This window comes from Neodiprion fabricii, chromosome 1, assembly GCF_021155785.1.
Source record: "Neodiprion fabricii isolate iyNeoFabr1 chromosome 1, iyNeoFabr1.1, whole genome shotgun sequence".
Lineage (NCBI taxonomy): Eukaryota > Metazoa > Arthropoda > Insecta > Hymenoptera > Diprionidae > Neodiprion > Neodiprion fabricii.
The window spans coordinates 21880769-21901206 of NC_060239.1; the positions used below are offsets into that span (position 1 = coordinate 21880769).

At 39.1% G+C, this 20438-nt stretch overlaps 2 protein-coding genes across 5 annotated transcripts; both read right to left on the bottom strand.

Moving 5' to 3' along the window:
• Window positions 1–784: 784 nt before the first annotated feature.
• On the bottom strand, window positions 785–4859 carry LOC124178656. Of its 2 annotated transcripts, none has more exons than XM_046562186.1 (5): window positions 4704–4859; window positions 2937–3074; window positions 2170–2503; window positions 1715–1908; window positions 785–1601 (listed from the first exon to the last, which is right to left on the bottom strand). In XM_046562186.1, exons 2-5 carry the CDS (start codon window positions 3052–3054, stop codon window positions 1234–1236), a joined length of 1014 nt encoding a protein of 337 aa, XP_046418142.1. In that variant the 5' UTR covers window positions 3055–3074; window positions 4704–4859; the 3' UTR covers window positions 785–1233. The 2 variants fall into 2 exon arrangements, with proteins under 2 accessions (XP_046418142.1, XP_046418133.1); XM_046562177.1 differs by lacking the exon at window positions 4704–4859 and adding an exon at window positions 3985–4151.
• A 1033-nt stretch (window positions 4860–5892) lies between these two features.
• Window positions 5893–16797, bottom strand: LOC124178642. Of its 3 annotated transcripts, none has more exons than XM_046562147.1 (6): window positions 16478–16797; window positions 15076–15168; window positions 14089–14969; window positions 13159–13332; window positions 11994–12280; window positions 5893–8462 (listed from the first exon to the last, which is right to left on the bottom strand). In XM_046562147.1, the coding sequence occupies exons 3-6, from the start codon at window positions 14870–14872 to the stop codon at window positions 8046–8048; spliced, it is 1662 nt and encodes a 553-aa protein (XP_046418103.1). In that variant the 5' UTR covers window positions 14873–14969; window positions 15076–15168; window positions 16478–16797; the 3' UTR covers window positions 5893–8045. The 3 variants fall into 3 exon arrangements, with proteins under 3 accessions (XP_046418103.1, XP_046418122.1, XP_046418112.1); XM_046562166.1 differs by having other exon boundaries at window positions 13159–13278; window positions 16478–16792; XM_046562156.1 differs by lacking the exon at window positions 16478–16797 and adding an exon at window positions 15288–15495.
• Between the last annotated feature and the right edge of the window lie 3641 nt (window positions 16798–20438).

Genomic DNA, 20438 nt, shown 5'->3' on the forward strand with positions numbered 1-20438 from the left:
TTGAATCGTACTTCGCTGATTTATACCTATAATCGGATTGTCTTTCCTAAGAGTCCGCATCCTCTCAATTGTTGTTACTACTTCATTCGACAATTCCTCTAAAATGAATATTTGACAGCGAAATGGTATTGCAAAGTCTCTGGACTCAAATCGGTTACAAAAACTTGAACGTCAAAACACAACGATTTTCAACGTGATTTGATATCTGAACACTCGGTTACCTTCCAACTGGATCTGAGCAATTGAATGAATCATCATTGATCGAATTGCATGAAAAAAACACAGTTTCTAAACATCTATGTACTTGTCAGGTGTAAATGTCATTTTGGGTACATATAAATATGTGATTCACAAGTTTTTAATTTAGCGTTCCAATAAATGATAGGGTGAACACTCTTGATCAAAATTAGGTATGAGCTATAAAGACGGCCCAGATGAGCTTACAGAGGATACATCACGTTTCGAATGCGATGATTTTATGGCAGTGATTAGTGCAAAGGCGCAATTTTTACTGAGGTAGTGATGAGAACTACGTGTATTTTATACGTCCATAAAAATTAGGCATCCAAATAACTAAGACCAAGCGATAGTCAATTAACTTACGAGCTCGAGTCAACCATACTCGATAATATTTTCCAAACTCCTTAAGTTTATGAACAATTAGAAAATAACGTAACGAAACGAGTCAGACTAAGACTGAAACGAAAAAATAAATTTAACGGTAGAAGGAGGACCTGTTAATTGTAAGTGCAGCAACGATAAGAAGAACTTTTTCCCTATTTGCGTAAGAAATATTATATACAGATATTTATTGATAATTAATATACACATAAATACAGAGAGATGACTAGCATCCCGTGGATTATCCTAATCAATTTCAGAAATTAAGGCTTATTAATACCTACTTATGTACTTGTGTAGGCATCGGCAGTCTTGACATTACTTTTAAATTAATATTAAACGGAGTAAAATATAAATTAAATTGAAAATGAAGATGAATGCTAACAAAAAACATGAGAAGCCAATGACTTGGTCGAGTGAGGTATGGCTTTACCGGTCAACGTTTCTACATTTTTCTTACGTAAACTGAGTCACAGTACCAAGTCGAGGCAATAACACTTACGTTTGCACAATAATCTCTAAAGTTTGCCTAATCACGTACTACAACTCGGGTCCTTGGCACTGAATATAACTTTCTCATGAATATTCTTCGAGTTGACCTCGGGACACGGTCTATTTACCATACTCTCCGTTATAACCTTGATAAGCAAGATCTTGACCGAATGATACTGGCGGTCCTCCCTGATGGCCATGGTAATCGTTTTCATGATAATCATTGTGATTGTAGTTATTGGCATTCTCTTTGTAATACGGAAATCCCACGCCACTTTGGCTATACACTGGAGGCTGATAGTTTTGCACCTGAGGTTTGCAGAGCTTGAAAAATCCTATTAGGCCTGGTATAACAATCGCTATGAAGCCCAAGAACTTCTTGAACGAGGCCAAGCCCAGAATCAAAGGTAAGAAGAGCAGTAACTTTAATTTGAACAACTTTAAGATGATCAGCATGGGAATCAACAACTTCTTTAGCCGGATTCGAGCTGGAAGAAATTAGAATACCAATTTTTTATGTTCCGTTATCAGTCAAACATCCTGTCGTAAAATGATTTAAGTAGCTACCAGAAGTGGGGTTTGGCATCCATAGAGTACTTACAGAAATGAGTGTCCTTCTTGTTTTCAATTGTGTCAATCTCATCAGCAATCTCGTCCAAGAACCTGGGTGCATATACCTCGTTCTCTCCAACAGCTTCACTTGGTATTTCAACCTCGAACGCAACGGTCTTCACGAACTTCTCGGCCTTTCTGGCAGCAAATTTCACCAGTTGATCCCACTCACTCTCTTCGCTCCTGTAAAACGCAGGAAGATAGGTTTGATAAAGACGGCACGCATAAGTTCACGTGAATTACGGGCCCGATACATTGCTCTAGCTTGAAATTCTTGTCAAGCTTAAACTACCAAAGACTACCAAAGAGCAAATGCTAAAGTTAGCAATGCTGAGATGAAACTTAATTGCAGTTCACATGCTACATTCCGAATTGCTGATTACTCAAGTACATCCAATTCTATGTGAACTATACCATCCCTAGCTGATAAAGGATTTATTATACCTGGGAGCACTGGAGAACTCGTACGGTTGACGGCTAACCTCGCGTACAACGTCCCTCGACATCCTAACGACCCTGACGTTGCCGTTCAGGCTATATTCTTGCTGGTCAAAGAACTCTGACAAAGAATTCAGCGCTCTGGACTTGAAACATTCGGCGAGATCACCATTCAGACAAGCAGTGTTGGTCCTAGCCAGAAATGGATCCACGTTCGGCCCTGCGCCCAGGCCTATCCAGTCCAAGAGATCCTTGCCCTGTCGCGTTCCATTTGGACGACCTTGCGGAAATACGGGAGGACCTGTAGGGCCCTGAGTTTGAAACTGCTGGAACTGCGGTCCTAAAGGAATCCAAATTGTCATCAAACGGGATTAAACCAAACGATTGTAATTTATCCAGACCATTTTACAATTTATATAATCTACTACTTGTTGTGAAATATAACGTAAAGTGCATTAGCTGGCCGGATATTTGAGCTACTATATTGCCAAATGATACGTTACATTACTTGCAAATAATTCAAGACAGCCTGATCATAAATATTGTTTTAAAGCCGATGAAAAGTAGTCGCAGGCACGAAGTAACGCTCTCCTCTTTATTTACTGACTTGCTACATTACAATATATCTGAACTCAGTTTCAATAGATCACGTTAAGCTGGCTGTTGTTAACAATCTTCATTCAATGTGTACGATGAGGTACCGATAGAATCCTTAGATCCTCGGTCGGTAAGATAAAACCTACTACAGTCTACATACGATGAGGTCAACTTACCATCCTGACTCTGTCGAGGCTGGGAATCTGAATCTCCAAAGCTGATCCTCCCGCTCGACTGTCCGTAGGAAACCGCCACGGCACAGCTTACCAACAGTAATAATCGTGGCTTCATCATCTTAGAAGGTAATGTTTCAACTGTAAATGAACGTACACTATCATTAAAAACTGTTTGAACCACGCTGTATCTCCGCCATTCAAGTTTAGACATTGTTTCTCGTCCATTGCAGGTATTCAATACGGCACGCACTAACGCAAATAGTTTCAACTCGATTAAACGCGGTATATTATCAAATGCACATTTTACTATTACGAACTTATGTATGTACCTTTACATGTTTCTTGTCATGTTCTCACCACCGAGATGGAAATATCCGATTTAAGAGTGTTTCACGTGAGATATTGTTCAAAAATGTGATTTGTTAGACAGGTATTTTAGGTTACCTTTAATCTCTCAAACGTTATTCTTGCCCTACTTTGTGCAGGGATAATACATAACACTTATTGATTTTCCATGTTTATTATTGTGATTAGGCTTTCGTCTGTAAGCGAAATTTTCAAAGGTTATCTAGTCTTGAAAAAGATCTTAACGCATCACGAGCAAATTTGATTGCACAATCGGCTAAAAACAATATTTCTTGTGATGCTATGTAAGCATCCGTATAGAGTACAAAGTTCATATCTCATCAGTGAAAAAAGTGTCTATTAACTGTTGTATAAATCCCACTTCCATTGGTGTCTCGCTCAATCTATTCAACTGATTTCATTAAAAAGCGAGAATATTGCCAGAAAATAAAGGAGAAATTAATAGCAATAAACATCACATGAATGCACATGACTTGATTATGCCTCAGGATTCGAAAGAGCTATCGGAATATCTGAATGTGACTAGCATCGTAAAATATCCGAAATAAGAAAGAACAAAAATTATACAGTTCCGAATATGCGAATACAAATGTGCCATCGAAAGTTCCGGAAAATGTTTATTCACGTTTCTTAAATAGTATGACACTTGGAAAGTTAAACGGTAAGTACAGGGACGACTTACCAAATATGACTCTGGCACTAACACCACTATACGCACAACATCCCAGAGGAATTTTCACAAACGTAGTGATTCATATCCGTGGAATAGGATCTCAACATTAGTCTGACGGATTGTGTATTATAGTTCAGTACGGTCCACCAGCGACTGTCGAGGATCCCGGTACGACTACAGAGTTCCGTTATATGAACGGTCCAACACCAGCTCAGAATTTTAATGCCGGTCTTCTTTATCAAGTTTACTGGTATCGTGAAATGACATGATTATGTTGAACTAAACCCGTTTCGAGTTCAACCCAGACCCACGAATTTTTGACATACTAGGTAAGGCAACGAATATTACGGCCAGTAATGTTTGGATGATAAATGGAAATGTCAATATTTACTAATTTCTTGCTACTTGTAACACTATGTGAAACGATACTTCAACAACCGTTTTATTGATCTGTTTATTTAGACCTTAAATGCCACACGCCGATTTTCAGATTCCATCGTGTATTTTGACGTACCTATACTTCCATCTAAAGTAACTGCCCAAACAAGTCAAACAATTGTACCATGTTCAAGAATCGTCATAGAACGTAGATATGCAGATCAACTTTCTGCACGTACCGTACGACATACAATGATAAATATCTGTAGTTATGTATTTAGTTCCATTAAATAGTGTAAAGGAAAAATAACACGTTGTGGTAACATGCACTGACAAGCGAAACCACTTACCAAGCGACGGAGCACCCTCCAAATGAATACGTTACACCCAGGAATTTACTTGAAACTTTGACACTTTCCGTAAAAACGCTTAGATCGCACTCATTGTTCGATCCAAAAACTTGAGACCCTTCGGAAGACACCTACAAGAGCGAATTGACTGTCCTTCACGTATTCCGAGGATATATATGAGACTCCAGGTCCTGGTAGGCAGCCACGTGGGGTATTATGAAACAAAAAGCGCAAAATCGAAAGTGAAAGTGATCACACCGGATGCAGGATCGGAACTCCACGCCCACTGGCTTCGAAGATGTGTATCCGACGTCAAGATGCATCATGTGGCCCAATCGCAACTTCTTCCGCATTTCTTTTGCTACCAGCATCCAGCCTAACCTAAGTGCAATTAAATGAACCATCGAGGATATAACCAGAGGTGTTTCGAGCCATTAATCCTCGCACCCGGATTTTCAGCTGCTTGGTTGATTTACAAATTTCAGTTCTTCACGAAGCCCTGAATCACCTTAGAAGTGGTAATTCGAAAGTACAGTGACTCAGTGAGACTCACACTCGCACGTAAGTGCGGTCGGAAAAGAAAGGTTCATGACCTTGCTGCACCCGGCAGACTATATCTGTATATGTTAGCATTCAACTTTCGAGTTTGTGGTGGCAGTCGTGATCTTCCAAGTATCAACTATATATATTACGTATGTAATTGTTATACGTGCATATGTTTAAACAGTGTGGGAGAAAAATTGTGATTAAAAAACTTATTTTACTTTCGGACAATACGTTAGACGAATTGTAAACATTTTTCCACCTCCAGTTCAGTACGTTCTGCGGAACTCGTGTCTTAACAATAGTTTGGGTTTCTGAGTAGATGTTCTGTAATACGTTTTGTAACCTGTTTTCATCACTGCATCAGTATTGGCGCCGGATCTTCTCGCAGATTCACGTATTTGAAATCGATGACTAAATATGCTGTAACTAACTTAACTGCGTTGTGTGGTAGGCGACGGCAATTGGCAGCTACTTTCTACCGGACCTGAAGCGCCCACTTGCAAAACGGGGCAGAGCAGTAACAGCATTGTTTATATAACGGATGCGATATCTTCGTAGAATAACTCTCGTGAGATTATACGGTAAACAGTTATACGAAAATAAACTGAACCAAATATGTAAGATGATTTTAGTGAAAAAAGATTTTTTTTTATTCGTACACTTCATATACATATATATATATTACATATTTTGCTATCAAACAAAATATAGTACATCCGCTCGCAGTATACGTATTAAATATTAATACAGAATTTCACTTCACACTCTGGAAACTATCATCGATCTATGGTTTGTAATGTGTCTTAAGATAGATATAAATATAGTTATGCGTATTATGTTACAAATAAATAAAATAAATATGGACAAATTAATCTAAAACATTTTCATGACACGTCATTCGTGTGATTTTTGAACACGTGATGTAGTCTATCTTTTTCTACATAATTACGTATATTGATTGCTATGATTACCCTGATTTGGTAAATCACTTTCAACGAAAGTCAAGTAGCCATTGATCGCAAAGATAAAATATAATCTTCGTTTCTGACAATGTTATTCCAAACTGGGCACAAGCAATCGAGGGTTATTCCGTCACCGTCCAACGCTTTCTTTTTCTTGAACACCGTTATTTTGGCTGATTATGGACCGTGGCAAGGCGACACCTATAAGCTACCAAATTGGAACAGGTGTGGGACATGATTGGAAAATGTTCAATACAATACATTCTTAGATCACTGGCCTTTGTACATCCGCGAGAAAATAAATGGAAATATCTTTCTTCCAGCACATTCTTGGAAAGCTAGTATTTTCGAAGTCTGTGAAGCGTGTGTGGGGTGCTCAATTTTTAAACAGAACTGTAAAACGACGCTGGCGCATGTAATTGACTGAAATTCTCAATCTTACACACTGGCGCATCCGAAGTTCCCGATAACAACATTTTGCGCATGGACTTTACGCATCACCAGTGACGTCATTGGGCTGAGTTCAACCTAAAGCTTGCGCGTTTAGGTTAGGTTTCATGAAACCGGGCCTACACCTTTGGACCTCTTGATTGCCCTTGATCTACTTTTTTTAAAATTATTATATTACATTTTTTTACTTCTCAAATCAAGCTTTCCTTCACAGGTGTTGGACAAAATACATGTGTCACGCATGTGGATGAGCGATATCTGATTCGTGTAATTACATTGGCGCATACGGTAAACTTCACTCTTATCAGAAATCGCCAACCTCACTCACCTTTAACTCAATGTACATACTATTTAAAGAAAATACGTGAGTGATATCCCGTGTCTGATCGATCTTATACCCTTCTCTGGCTATATATAATCATCTTCAATTTCTTCTTCTAATTTATAACAGGTAAAGCATCGAAAACTGACAGAATACGCGGATTTTCATATTTTACTAATAGCTGGCGGCCACGGTAAAGAATATCATCTACAAAACTGTTGCTTGTATAATTGAACACAGCGTTTAAAACAATTTACGTTGATACATTTTCCAGTAACCCTCATCAAAAATCTTTTGAATGTTTTGAAGATGTTTTGAATGTGCTAAGATCAGAAGAATATCAAAAAAATTCTTTTGACGATACTTTCTTCTCTGTTTTGCACGAGAAAATCATACTATTTGAAAGAATATAATCGAGCTCTTAGAAGCAATACTCTTCCTGGAATCTTGACTAGAGCCATATCCACATTTTTTATGGCCCTTATATATTCGTTTTTGACTGATAATTTCTTGAGCAAATTTGAAAATAGTCCACATAATCGAATGGTATGGAAACTGCAATTTGATTTATAGTTTTTGCTAGATTCCTACTGATTGTGTAACCAAAGAATTTGGCAATGTGGATTTTCGTTTCCACTTTTAGAGTTCACAAATTTTTCGCCTCCAATTAGCGGGGTCTCTGTAGCTTGACGATAATCTCAAGGAAAGTAGCGTTTTCAGTTTGCTCACTGGAGCAATCGATAATCCAGTCGTAAGTAAAAGCTACAACAGATTTTCTTTCGGTGACATATAAGCAGCTCTACGACGTGCTAATAAAAAGAGACGAAATGGAAGATGGTGTGAGTCACGAACACGTCTAGCTAACACGAAATTCTCCTTGTAGTTTCAGACTTCTCTGATTATGAGAGATCCGTAAATCCATTGAGTAAACCGCACTGCTCAAAGTGTGACCAAGGAACGCGGATAAAATTAAATTCAATGAAACACACCTGTTCCACATATTTTTCCTGCTTTCTACATACATCATCTACATCCTATGTGTTACGCATGACTGCGAGTCGGTTATATTTTTCGAGCTTGGACTAGCTTGTTTATATCCTGATACGTGGCAAGCATCGCTTGATTTTGCCCCGAAGAACTTCCTCGGCTTGCGCATTCCGTGTAAACTTCTTCGCACTCAATTCCATCCTGGCCGTCTTTTGCCGCTTTCATGTATTTGAAGAACCTCAAGACATCCGGGTTGTCTGATGTCGGTTTCCGCAGCTCGTTCAATTCCTTCGAGAGCTGGGCTGAAACGAGGTTTGAGTACGGCGCGTATCGTGCCGGACTTCTGTACATCGCACAAATCGCGTACTCCCTGCACGGTTCGGTAGAATGCCCCAATCTACTGAAGACAGCATCCAGTCTTGACAGAAGCGGTGAATAAAATGGATCGTAGTTTGTCAGTAGAAGAGAACTTGTGGGAATCTCGTGGAAAACCTGCAAACAAATTTCAAATAAAAATAATTTATAACTCACTTGAGTCAACAGTTAAATTAATGTCACAGAATTATAACTTCATATCGAAACGCACAGTTGTTCTTACAATGAATCATTTTTTTAATTTTCTGCTCTTGCAAAAAGTGCAAGTTATTATGATTATCCCAGAAATAAAAAGTTCAATTTTCATGATATCTCCACGATTTGAGGTCTAAACATCAGCTCCGATCGTTTTCAGATCGATTTCTAGGTGCGTTCGTGATCAATTTTTTTCTGATGATAATCTCGACAATGAATTAACCGATTTTTACGATTTTGGTCTCAATCAACGAAGTGCTTCTTAACTCAGAACTGATTATATTTTAAGTTGGATCGGTTCAGTAACTTTCGAGTTCTTTAAATTACAGAAGCAAAGATAAAAACATTTTATTTAATAAGGGTTTGATCTCGAAACGCACCTGAGCAAAAATTTCTTAAACCGGCCCATGAAGGTCAAGAGGATTAATCAATTGTTTTTAGTAAAATTAGTCAAATCCTCGGGCTAGCTCAGCAATCGAGTAACAAGACAGAATTCAAGAAATATGACGTCTTTTTTACTCTGACATTGGGCTGGAAATTCGGTTACGAGTTGAAGATATCTTCCGTTATTCAGTGGAGGCTTTAACCATCCCAAAAAATCCTTGATTCCAATGTTTGAAGCTCGCATTTAGTTATAAACGCTTCAGCTTTGCAGAAACCGGACATGCGTTGAAGAGGTGATGATTTCTGATACAAATACGTGAAGACTTTACGAATTCGTACATATCAAAGAAATACACTATGACACACCGAAAAGTGAAAGGTAAATCTTTCTTTTCAGTAAATGTATGTATAGTTATTCGCAGAAACATGTATACATAATGCGCAAATCAACTTGCCACATTCGACAAAATTTTTTTGCTCTTTAATTCTTCCCACTCACTAATATTAAACATGTCAAATTTGACGATCGTCCCGATCCGACAGTGACTGTCATAGACAAGTACTTCAATGTATCTCATGTCAGTAACGAGATAATTTACACAAATTGCCGATACATGTTTTTGTATGAAATTCAATGTTCTACAAAAAAGGTTATCAATAATTTTTTGAAAACTCGACTCGTTCAAAAGTTATTCAAGGTTAAAGTTGAAATCACGTAAAAATTCGCTTTTTTCGAGATTAACAGCGAAAATACTAGATTTATCACAAAATAATGTGAACCTTTCGTAGATAATTTCATCCGCTATAAAATCATGTCATTCAATTCATTTTCAACCAAAGCAAATTTATTCTTTGCTAAAAAAAAGCTGCTTTTAAAGTAGAATTATATGTATTACATATTGTTCCTTGTAATAATTACAAAATAAATTTTCTGAAGTTTGAAATTAATTGAATCGCATGATTTCATAGTGGTTGGAATGCTTTACAAGAAAAAACCCACAACATTTAGTAATAAGTCTCGTATTTTCGCTGTTAATCTCGAAAAAAGCGAATTTTTACAAGATTGCAACTTTATCCTTAAATAACTTTTGAAAGAGTCGAGTTGCCAAAAATTTATTGATGACCTTTTTTATAAAACATTGAATTCCATACAAAAATATGCATCGGACGTTTGTGTACAATGCCTCGTCACTGAGCTACAAGATTCAGAAACAACAAAAATTATTTTCGGGTATTAATGAAATGGAAAATTGCGTTTAGGAATCACTAAATATTAACATTGAGGGCTCAATTTATAACATACGTCTCATTTTCTCTTCCTTCAACTATTAAGCGTGTGACTTTGGAAAAAAAATACAGTCCATTTTTTGGACCATCCTAATATGTATATATACTGTTGTAAAGTGAAAATGATGTATTCTTGAAGTCTTACAAGTCTGTGTTAATAATGCATGAACCACTAACATCGGATTTATCTAGATAACGAAAACTGTTTACTTTTGTAAACCCAATATCATCAAAACTACCGAAATGTTCAGAATTCACCACATGTTGAAAACGGGTCTAAATGCCAAAGACGGTCATAGTTAATGCACGCGTGCCTCAAAATTGCTCACCAACGAGCGTGTCCTAGCATCCATTTGCCGAGCATGGCGTACGATTAAACATCAGGCGAGTAAGGCGATGTTTATTGCACATTTTAACAGAGTCTAAAAATTACATGACTCGCTTCAAGCGTCGCGTCGTGAGCGGAACGATCTCGGGTCCTACAGTAACCCGCGTCCTGCCGTGAAATTAGGTTTGCCAGAAAATACTTGGCCCTACACTTGAGAGATGCAGCAGGCCTTACAGACAAAACCGGTTCCCAGTCCGTTGACACGTGTTTTTTTTTTTCCTCCAGATTCCAAGTATCGTCAGGCAGCGCCCACAGTGAAGGGGTGCGCATCGACCGAAGTTTTATACATGGACCCAAGACGACCTAAATACCAAGCGAGTGAAAATCACCAGCTCAAACATCCTGGCAAGATGTATCAAATCTTCGTTAACCTTTCAAGAAACATTTGACCATGAACGTATCTGCCGGGGTGACTGTGATGAAGAAAAACTTTAACGCGGAAGGAATTTTCGTTTCAGAAGCATATTACGGTACGAAAACATCCGTCGTGGACACCCGGATACGACTCGAGTGACGGTGACTGTGAATACGTAAAGAAGTAACTGAATTGATATTAAAGAACCAGTGGGGGCTCGACCGGTAAATTCTCGAGGATGTGTCTGCGATTGAATTGCGGAGTACGTCGGGCCATTCGAGTGATTGAACCGCTGCCCACTTTTATTAGGGAAAGTGTCCCACTTCAATACAACGACGTGCCGCGATGCTCGGTCTTGAACTTTTCGAGCATCGCTAATTAGCCTCGGACCGGCATAATCTCGATGTCCATGACTTTGATCCCCGAGATCCGCGGAAATTGAAGTTAAAATATTCACCCACCGCGTCGCTAGTCGATTGAAATTTAAACGGAAATGATGAATTTTGTGGTCAAATGATTCTAAAGGTGAACGCTGCGGCGTTACGTTTCACCTGAAATTTCAATCAGCGACACTTTCGTGCCACTTACAGCAATTATCGCGAGTTAGTTGGCCGTTCAATATCGCGAGTGAAGTGGCCGCCGACCGATTGAGAGTAGTCAGTCGGTGCAAAAAAATACCACACAGTCGCCGAGTAGAACTTACAATGAACCAATATGCTCGTTGAAACGAGTACAGAACGTCGCCCATAACTAGAGCATACAATCTCCATCGTTATAATTTTCTTCCAAAACGTACGATACGCGAAACGAAACAAAAAAAAAAAAAAAAACTATAATAATTTGGACGGTTTTTACTAGCTATGTATATATTAACTATCTGTTACGAGTAAAATTGAAGTCTCAACACAGGCGTGCTCTGTGAAGAATACAGTCCATGACCAGACAAAATTACAGCCTTCGTTTGACAAAATTGAGCTATAACGAGATAATGGTCAAATCTAACCTGTAGAATCGTCGTGATGATAGTAACTCAAATTACCTTGTAATCTTGCCGCTTGGTAGTCCCCTGCATTGAATTCCTTGAGTAGTAATTATCCGACAAAGCGTTGCCATACGATATTCTCTGATTTGCTCCGGGAATACCCATGTACTGGGTCTCGCTCTGCAGCACACTCGGATGACTGTACATCGCCGATGCTGGCAATGTCCCTATCGGCTGATTGTTCATGTAGTCAGCATTGTAGATGTCCGCATTATCCTTGAACTCGAAGCTCTCTTCTGGTTGATTTGTGGGTGTCTGTGATACCTGCGAGAAGGTTGACACGCCTAGAACAGAGCAGAGATATTTTAGATTTCTGGAAAACAATCGCTTGATTGGATCGACCATTCGATGGATGGAAGTTTATTTCACATACGTTCTAACGAATCGATGCAACATTTATTTGCATGAAATGTTATGATGCTATTATAATTGTAATAATGCAAGAGATTAGAAAGGCTTGAGATCAATCAATTTCCAAGGTGTATTTTGAATTTCGCATTTATGTAAATTCTCTAGAACCTGTTGAATAATCAATTGAATAGCAACTCGTTAAGTCTCAGTGACACTATTCAAGTGAGAGCATATTTTTACCGTTAGAAGAATTTTAAATCCCAGTACTTCGTCGATACTGATCGAATTCTAAACTTTTACTGGTACAACGGGTTGCAGCTGAATGTCACGCTCCCGAAAAAAAGGTTAAAAACTTTTGTAACCTCTGGGAGCTCGAGTGCTCAAATCATTCGTAACTGCATACACTATATTTGGTTATACAAGAGAAATTTCTGATTAAAATTTATGTACGGTTTCTATTGATAAAAAATAAGGTACCGGGTACAAAATAAGAATGAAGTTTGTTGCTGTAACCAGAAACCTAATGTGTGTCACTATTCTTTTTGATTCTAATCAGTCATACGATATTTCCTCTCACTTTCGCGATAATTTGATGGTAGTGTACCTAATAATAAATTGATGCTGAGGATCTAACTGATGAAATGTAGAAAAACTAAACAAACGCATTTAATATTGCAACGACAAAAAAATGTAGTATCAACAATTATAACCGCACTAAAACATTTTTGTAATTATGGAAAAGACATTCGAAATAAGGTAATATTAGCAAATTATACTTAATAGTATATAAGTGTAAAAGTTGTGAACTTGCCTTTGCCGACGAACTTCCCGATCGCTCCAATGATGCTGGGTAAAAACATTGCGATGAGAACGCTCTTAACGATCTGCATCCCAATGAATAGCGGCATCATGAGCTTTTTGAGGCCAAATGCTAAAAAACCAAGCCCGAACCCTGTTAAAAACGAACTCTTTTCCTGAAAAAAAGCTGAAAGCAGAAACACCAGCCAATTATAGCCGCTGTTAGTCCATAAGCCATGCGCCGCGTGAGGTAGGTCGATATTCATTCGTTTCGCCATACCATCACTCCCTTTGTCCCTGTACTTGGATCAACGTTGTATGAGTTTTTCCGGGTTTTGCGTATGATAAGCTATAGCGGTGCAGCCATGGGGTAAATTTTAATGATTCCGCCAAAAATTGATGAGGTTTTTGAGATGTCCATGTGATTGTGTCAAAAATGTTGTGTGAATGCATAATTTCCATTTAACCTCAAACCCTGTAACCATAGTCTAAGGCGTACGGATCCAAGCTATTTGCCAATTGTGATAATATTACCAACTTCTGATAACGCTACACAATGCTTTGTCATCAAGTCCATCAAGATTCAATACAACATTACTTAGTTATGTGCGAATGAATGCGGGCATGTGTTACTTTTTGATAATAATATTCATTATTTAACAAGTGCACACCTGATGTCCAATATGTGAGCCAGTTAAAGATGAATCAGATTCATTCGCGTTACATCCAAAACCAGGAATCTTAAGTTTTTACATGAATCTTAATTATACCACCTCCGTTTCCGGCCTTATACGACTTAATTATACACCATGCAAGGATGGTCGTTGCAAATGCACAAATAATATACAGAGACACGGAACAGAGTAGGTTGCACATATATTGCGTGGCTAAGGCTGACAAAAGTTTGCAACGGCCACAACCATTGCTATAGTGTTACACTTACCACCAAAAAATGTTCGCGAAGCTCTTGCTAACGACACGTCGGACGGCATTTTGAATTTCAACACATGCTGCCTGGCATACCGTGAAACCTTGTCGACGACCGAGTTTTCATTGCCACGGACATCACTCGTCTCGACGGACCTCGGATTTCTTACGATCTGAATGAAATCTGTGACGTTGTAAACTTCAAAGTTGGACATCTTCTCAATCAAGTGTCCAAAGTCCGCCTCTAGGCAAGCTATTGATAGCGTCTTATTGCAGCGCTGATTATTTTTGTCACTTTTATCCTGAACCGTTGTCTCTTCTTTGCCTAAATAACTGTCCGTCCGTCGGAGGGAATTCCGAAGATCATCAGATAAACCGATCGTTTCTGCTCCACCCAATTCACTTTTTTCCATAATGTTGCTCTTCTCCTTCTGACGTTCAGCTCCCAGCCTCGTGGCCTCACTTTCATGCAGTGACTTGACATCGGTAAGAATAAGATCCGATACATCTCTGTCAAACTTCGAAGGCTTCCACGGTAAGGAATGAAAATCTGACTCGTTGTGATCTGAAGCACCATCAAGAGAATCTTCTGGCGACGGCGTCTCCTCAGCTCTGTGATTAGCAAAATACTGATCATTGTGAATTACGTTTTGTTCCAGTTTATCCTGGTAACTAATGCTCTTTGGAATTTTCACACTGCTCTCTATTGAAGCCTTCGAATCGCGCAAGGTCGCATCTTGGCCGCTCACAAGAAGGGCTACCACTGTCAGCACAACACTCACGCTTAGTCGAAATGCCATGCCTCCCTTTATTTCGCCCTTGACGAATTAACTAACAGCTAATTTTCCTCCAAATTGCGTTGTAGCATAACTACGATCGGCAGATCTTCTGCAGTATCTTGAATGGGGTAAAAAGTAAAATATACACATCGTGATAAACGAGATATTTTGCAGAGATACGAGAGAAATTTTTGTCGATTGAATACTAGTGGCTTCTTGCTTACCTCTCAACCTCGTGCTGTGGGGAATTCCTTGCTCACCTCCAGGCAATTTAATGCCAAACTGATGGAACCGTTCTCTGTATCAGGGAGCTCTGTCTGAAATCGGTTGAAAAATAACAAACCAAATGAAAAACAACAGGTCTGATCGAATTGGGGGACTTGCGAACCGGTCTGGCTCGACCCAGAAACCCGAAAAAACAAAAGAGCGACTTCACCAGTAAGTGTATGGTGGCTGGTATGTTGTATAGGCGATGCTTCCTCGTGGGTCGTTAACTTCCGCGACACGTTTTGATTCTAGCGAGGAATAGCTTATGATATAAACTGGAAGCTTCGTACTGGTAAGAATGAGCGGAAACCACAAGACCGGAAAGAACTGACGGTCAAACTATTTGACGGGGACGGTTAAAAACGCGAGTAAGCTTCTTTCGCGTCAAGTGGGGGATTATTATAGGGTTCATGATGCCGCAAGAAGAGACGTGGAAAATTATTCGCGTCTGAACGTGGCAGCAATAAAGGTAACCGAAAGTCTCAAAGTTCACGTGTATAATTAGCAAGTGAATAGATCAGCTTTCCAATTGCATGTATCATTTTTATTTTGATGCAGCTCAACCCGACAATCGTTTACTACTTTTACCGTGCTCTTTATGTTCCAGCCACGGTGTATGAGTCCATTGAACCGTAAAACGCTAGAGCAATGAGACTGCAGCTTCAAAATATATATTTAACCCTTTGATCATTTTTACGATCTTTATACAAACCGTGATCGCTGAATTAACGAAACATTTTATACTGCCGTTATTCGTGCCAGATGTTTTTATTTACTTATTTTTTTTTTTTCAGAATGCTACGAAAAGAAATGCGTACAGAATTTGAATTGCCTGTGGTAAACGGAATTCGATTAATAAATAAGCAATGGCGAGGTTAAGGCTAGAATCCGCAAGCCCTCCAGCGATTTGACGTCGGTAACACCGGTCGCATTATTTCTGGGGCACTCGCCCAAACCACCTCTCACTTGATTCTTTCGAAATTACCATTAATTATGAGTATTCTCATTTCTGTTCCGCCGAATAACCGAACTGTATTAGATACATTTGTTAACTTCTGGGTATTTCTAGGTCGTTATAATCCCGACTAGAATAGGTGCTTCAAATAGTTTTCACGTACCTATGCAATATTATGCGGATAGTAATTGGTTGAAAGAAAAAAAAATGGTAAAGCTGACCTGGCTACTGAATTACCCACCTTGCATAGTATGCCCAAACATGTTGATAAAAAGAAACCACACCGCGAACGTAACCATGGTGGACATAATTGATCTTTGACTAAACACCGATCAGACAATCGCGAGACCGATCATTCAGCTAATCAAACATATTTCTTGGAATTAACGTGATGTTGTACTTACCAATGATGTTTTTATGAAGAACTCTCAGCAGCAACGGAACACTTTTCCACCGTGCATGCCTCGCACCGTCAACCGGTCAGTGAGGTTTTCTCGATGACACGCGAGTCCGGTAACAGTAATAATAACTAAGTTATTATTGCTAGCTGATAAAAATCCGTATGATCACGTTTTGTCGTCGGTTGAGATTCGAAAGGCTTGGAAAATCGGCTGATTATGCTCGGCGGACGACGCGGCACTGGCGAGTGGCGTCAGGGAATTGACTGGATTGGACGCTTCGGTACGTCCGATCTGGGTTACCCGGCCAGCCACCATCAGCGCTGGATCTACAAGTTTGTTCTCCACTTGTTCCGGCGCACCGGTGTTCCTCGGGTGCTCATACACACGCGCATAATTGTCCCTCCAAATAGAGAACCCCGAAAAGAGGTCCTAGGTATCTCAAACTCGTCGTTAATTCGTGTCTCGGGCGTTGCCTGACTCAAGATCTCCCAAACTCAAGAGATATCTTTAAAACGTAAGAGGAGATGGAAGGAAATGAGCGTGAACCCAAGTGCACACATTTTGGAAACCTCCTGATCCAGCAATGTCCAAGTTGTAGGTAATTAGCGTTGTAACAGACTCGTTCCTGCATTGCTACCCGTGTTTTTATATACTTATCGTGTTATCCACTATTCACGTGTATTAGTATCGAAAACAAAAAGGACACTCATCGTTCACCTACACTCCCACCAAAGCCGTGTAACATGGCAAGCGTTTCCACTTTCCTTCTTACCTGTCTATCCAATTATATAGATTGATGGCTGGAAATGCAATTAACTGTGTATTTCGTAACTGGCATTACATCGTAATCATTCTAGAGTCAGTCCTCTAACAATATAACAATGTTAATAGCCTGAGTCTTCCCTAATCATAGTACATAATTCATTGTAATCCCTAACGGAACACCAGTGTAGGGTCAAATATAACCTATTTGGAGTATACAAAATACTTCAATAGATTTCAAGGAAGCGTCATAATTTGAAGAATCCCATTTGTCCACAACCGTGACATGAGCTCTAAAAAGGACATGGAAAGAATGTCAACTTGACCTTGAATTTCTTCTTTACACCGCCCATACCTAACATAAATACAACTTATTCTACATTGTGAATAGGCTGCAATTATATCGATCCGTATGTTATGTATGATAAAGTACCAAGTGTACAGCAAAAACCATAAATTTATAGAAAAAAATTCTATCCACAGACTATTACGAAATTATATATTGCTTCGTGAGAAGGCGACGATGTTATGGACTAAGAAAATATATTAAGCGCGTCAAATATCCCAGCACTGCAACCTTGTAGTATCCTGCCGAGTAGTGGTGGAAAACTGGTTCTCTAACGTCGTCATCCTCTCCTGTTAAGTTGCAGGATAACTTCGACTGATCAATGACCTCATCAAACTATACGACGAAGAGTGAATCGGAGATTGCTTGGAATGATGTCACGCCACCGTATCCTGAGGACAATTCTAACCAAGCGAATAATTCTATTTCATTGAAGACGAAGAGAAGCTTCGATTAACTAAAATTGAATTTCCAAGTTTTTAGAATAAAGGCGCTGGTATTATAACAATAGCTTTTGACAGAGATGCTGAAGCTTCGCGTGTATCCCGCTTCATGCAACTCGGTTACAACGTTTCATGAATTACAAAATGTCAAACATAATATTGTACAGTAATTTCCACTGTATTTTTTAGCCTGACCTGTTCTCCGCGCATATGATGTATAATTAAAATAATTCTAGTCCCGATGCAGCTCGATATAAATAAAGGAACTGTGGTCGACTCTCTTGTAACGTCTTCATAAAAATGTCCATTGTTCAAGAAGATGCGGTGACGAGATTTGGGCTCACTTATCGCGAGCGTGAATCGTGAAAACAGTACAAAATAAAATAATTAACACCAGTCAAACACACCGTGGGTAAGTTGGTGCGAAAGTATTCGCTCGAAAAATACAACTGATTACCCGCAAAAACGGTTTATGGTTGAATGATACGACCCCTTACGTGGCTCGGTCAGGCCCTTAGTCATTGCGGTATTTAGCTATTTTAAAGGGTCGAGAGAAATAGATCCTTGAAACAATCGACTAGGTTTTATTCATTATTCGTATCAAGTACATTCAAATCCGTTATGATAATTCCGCTTGTCTGTCGGTCTGCTCCTCCTCCTCCTCCGCTGCAATTGATACGGTTGAGAAAGTTTATGAGTGCTAGTTATTACATCAATGTCCAGCAATTCCTCGGCATATATATGCGAGCAAATTATAATTTTTATTATCCGTACCTGTAGTCAGTGGAGGGTAATAAAGTACTCTTCAGTCCGCACCGAGTCGAAATACGACACGATGGTCAGCACCATATCACCAAATGTGCCCAATCCATTGGGGGAAATCAGGGTAAACTGCAGTCTATAGGTAACAATATTGAATCGATGGATCGATGGACGGGTTGGACCGATAACTGTTTTTTGCATCGGCAAAGTTCACTCATGCACGCAATCACCGGCGCAGGTGCGGATATGCGTACAATAGAAAAACACGAATGACCACACCGTTTTCAGTGGGACTGACAGCCGGTCGAATCTGTTAGTAGGTCAACCGAGTTAGAGACCAGCGAACGATCGACTCCACAGAATGACCTTGACCTATAAGTGTTCCGGCTCGTCGTTACCGGTTAGAGAAATGGCCGTTGTCTGTGATGTCTACTGTGTGGACGGTTCCCCAAGAAGATCCAACGATGAGTATTCATGATGAATGGATCGGTTATTTGTGACCGCAGTTGGTCTGAAAATTGAATTAGTCGATCATCGACTTTCAAGAGTGCAATCGATCTGAGGAGAACCATGTCAGAGAATATTATCCGACAAATTGTGTGCGCGCATGGTTATTCATGTAGTGATTATACCGTTTAATTCACCAATTTCCAATTTCAAGCGATTGTGACTAAAGTGGAACACGTCATGGCATTCGAATGTTACTAAGACTGTAGACGATCTTCTCAAAAATGGTTACCAGGTCAGATATTTTAGCAGATGCGTCAGTGAACGTGAAATGTATAGATCTAACAGGATAGTACAGCTCGGAATTCCAAGGCTTTGTATGAATTAACAGAATGGGTTCCTCTGATTGAGGACTCTCGGCAATTCAGAGACTACGCACACATTGTACATACACGGTATGTGACATGCAAGACGAAGCGAGTAGGTTCTTCCTGTTATAGGTATGCACACAGCGCAAGGCAAGACAGGAAATAGTGTTCTCTTTCTCTTTATTACTTATTTGACGCATTTCAAACAGTATTCGACATTTCTTTGATTAAAATTTTACATTGTAAAAAAGTATAACGTGAAATTTCATCTATATTACAATGTTATACGCTACACGAGTAAATATCACACGAGAATCAGTCAAGTTGTACGTTTAAAAAATCACTGTACTCATAATATCAAATACAGAGGGCAGTCCACGTCAACACAACTATCTATAACCTCCAACACTTACATCGTAATTTTGTCTAGACGTAAATACTGACATAAGAACTAGTTAAAACTATGAATGATTGGTCACATACGCGTCAAGTAAAAAACCGCAACAGATTTTTTGGGTCAATCCATTTGTGAAATTGTATCAAATTCATTAATGGTTACCTAACTATTATTATTTGAATAAATATTGTTGAACTTTATGAATCAATAAATTGGACGAAAATCACGTACCTTACATGTTTTCTCCGATTCACCCCGCCCGAACTGAATTAAATCTAGCGGTGTAAAAAATTTTTAAACATATTTCAATTCTGTATCTTTAAACTAATTGAAAGTTATATTAGTTTTTTCAATTTTTCCTAAACCTATATCAAAAGTGATACCTAGAGATGCATGTAAGAATATCATCAAAGCACTAGTTTAATCGCGTCATATAAAT

Bases quoted from the DNA above. Each gene is read 5' to 3' on its own strand.
- LOC124178656 (XM_046562186.1), bottom strand. From the start codon at position 3,054: ATGATGAAGCCACGATTATTACTGTTGGTAAGCTGTGCCGTGGCGGTT. The intron at 2,504-2,936 runs GTAAGTTGACCT...GGATTCCTTTAG, and splicing joins GCCTCGACAGAGTCAGGATG to GACCGCAGTTCCAGCAGTTT. The intron at 1,909-2,169 runs GTATAATAAATC...TGCGTTTTACAG, and splicing joins GAGTTCTCCAGTGCTCCCAG to GAGCGAAGAGAGTGAGTGGG.
- LOC124178642 (XM_046562147.1), bottom strand. From the start codon at position 14,872: ATGGCATTTCGACTAAGCGTGAGTGTTGTGCTGACAGTGGTAGCCCTT. The intron at 12,281-13,158 runs GCAAGTTCACAA...GCTCTGTTCTAG, and splicing joins CGGGAAGTTCGTCGGCAAAG to GCGTGTCAACCTTCTCGCAG. The intron at 8,463-11,993 runs GTAATTTGAGTT...ATTTGTTTGCAG, and splicing joins CCAAGCGGCAAGATTACAAG to GTTTTCCACGAGATTCCCAC.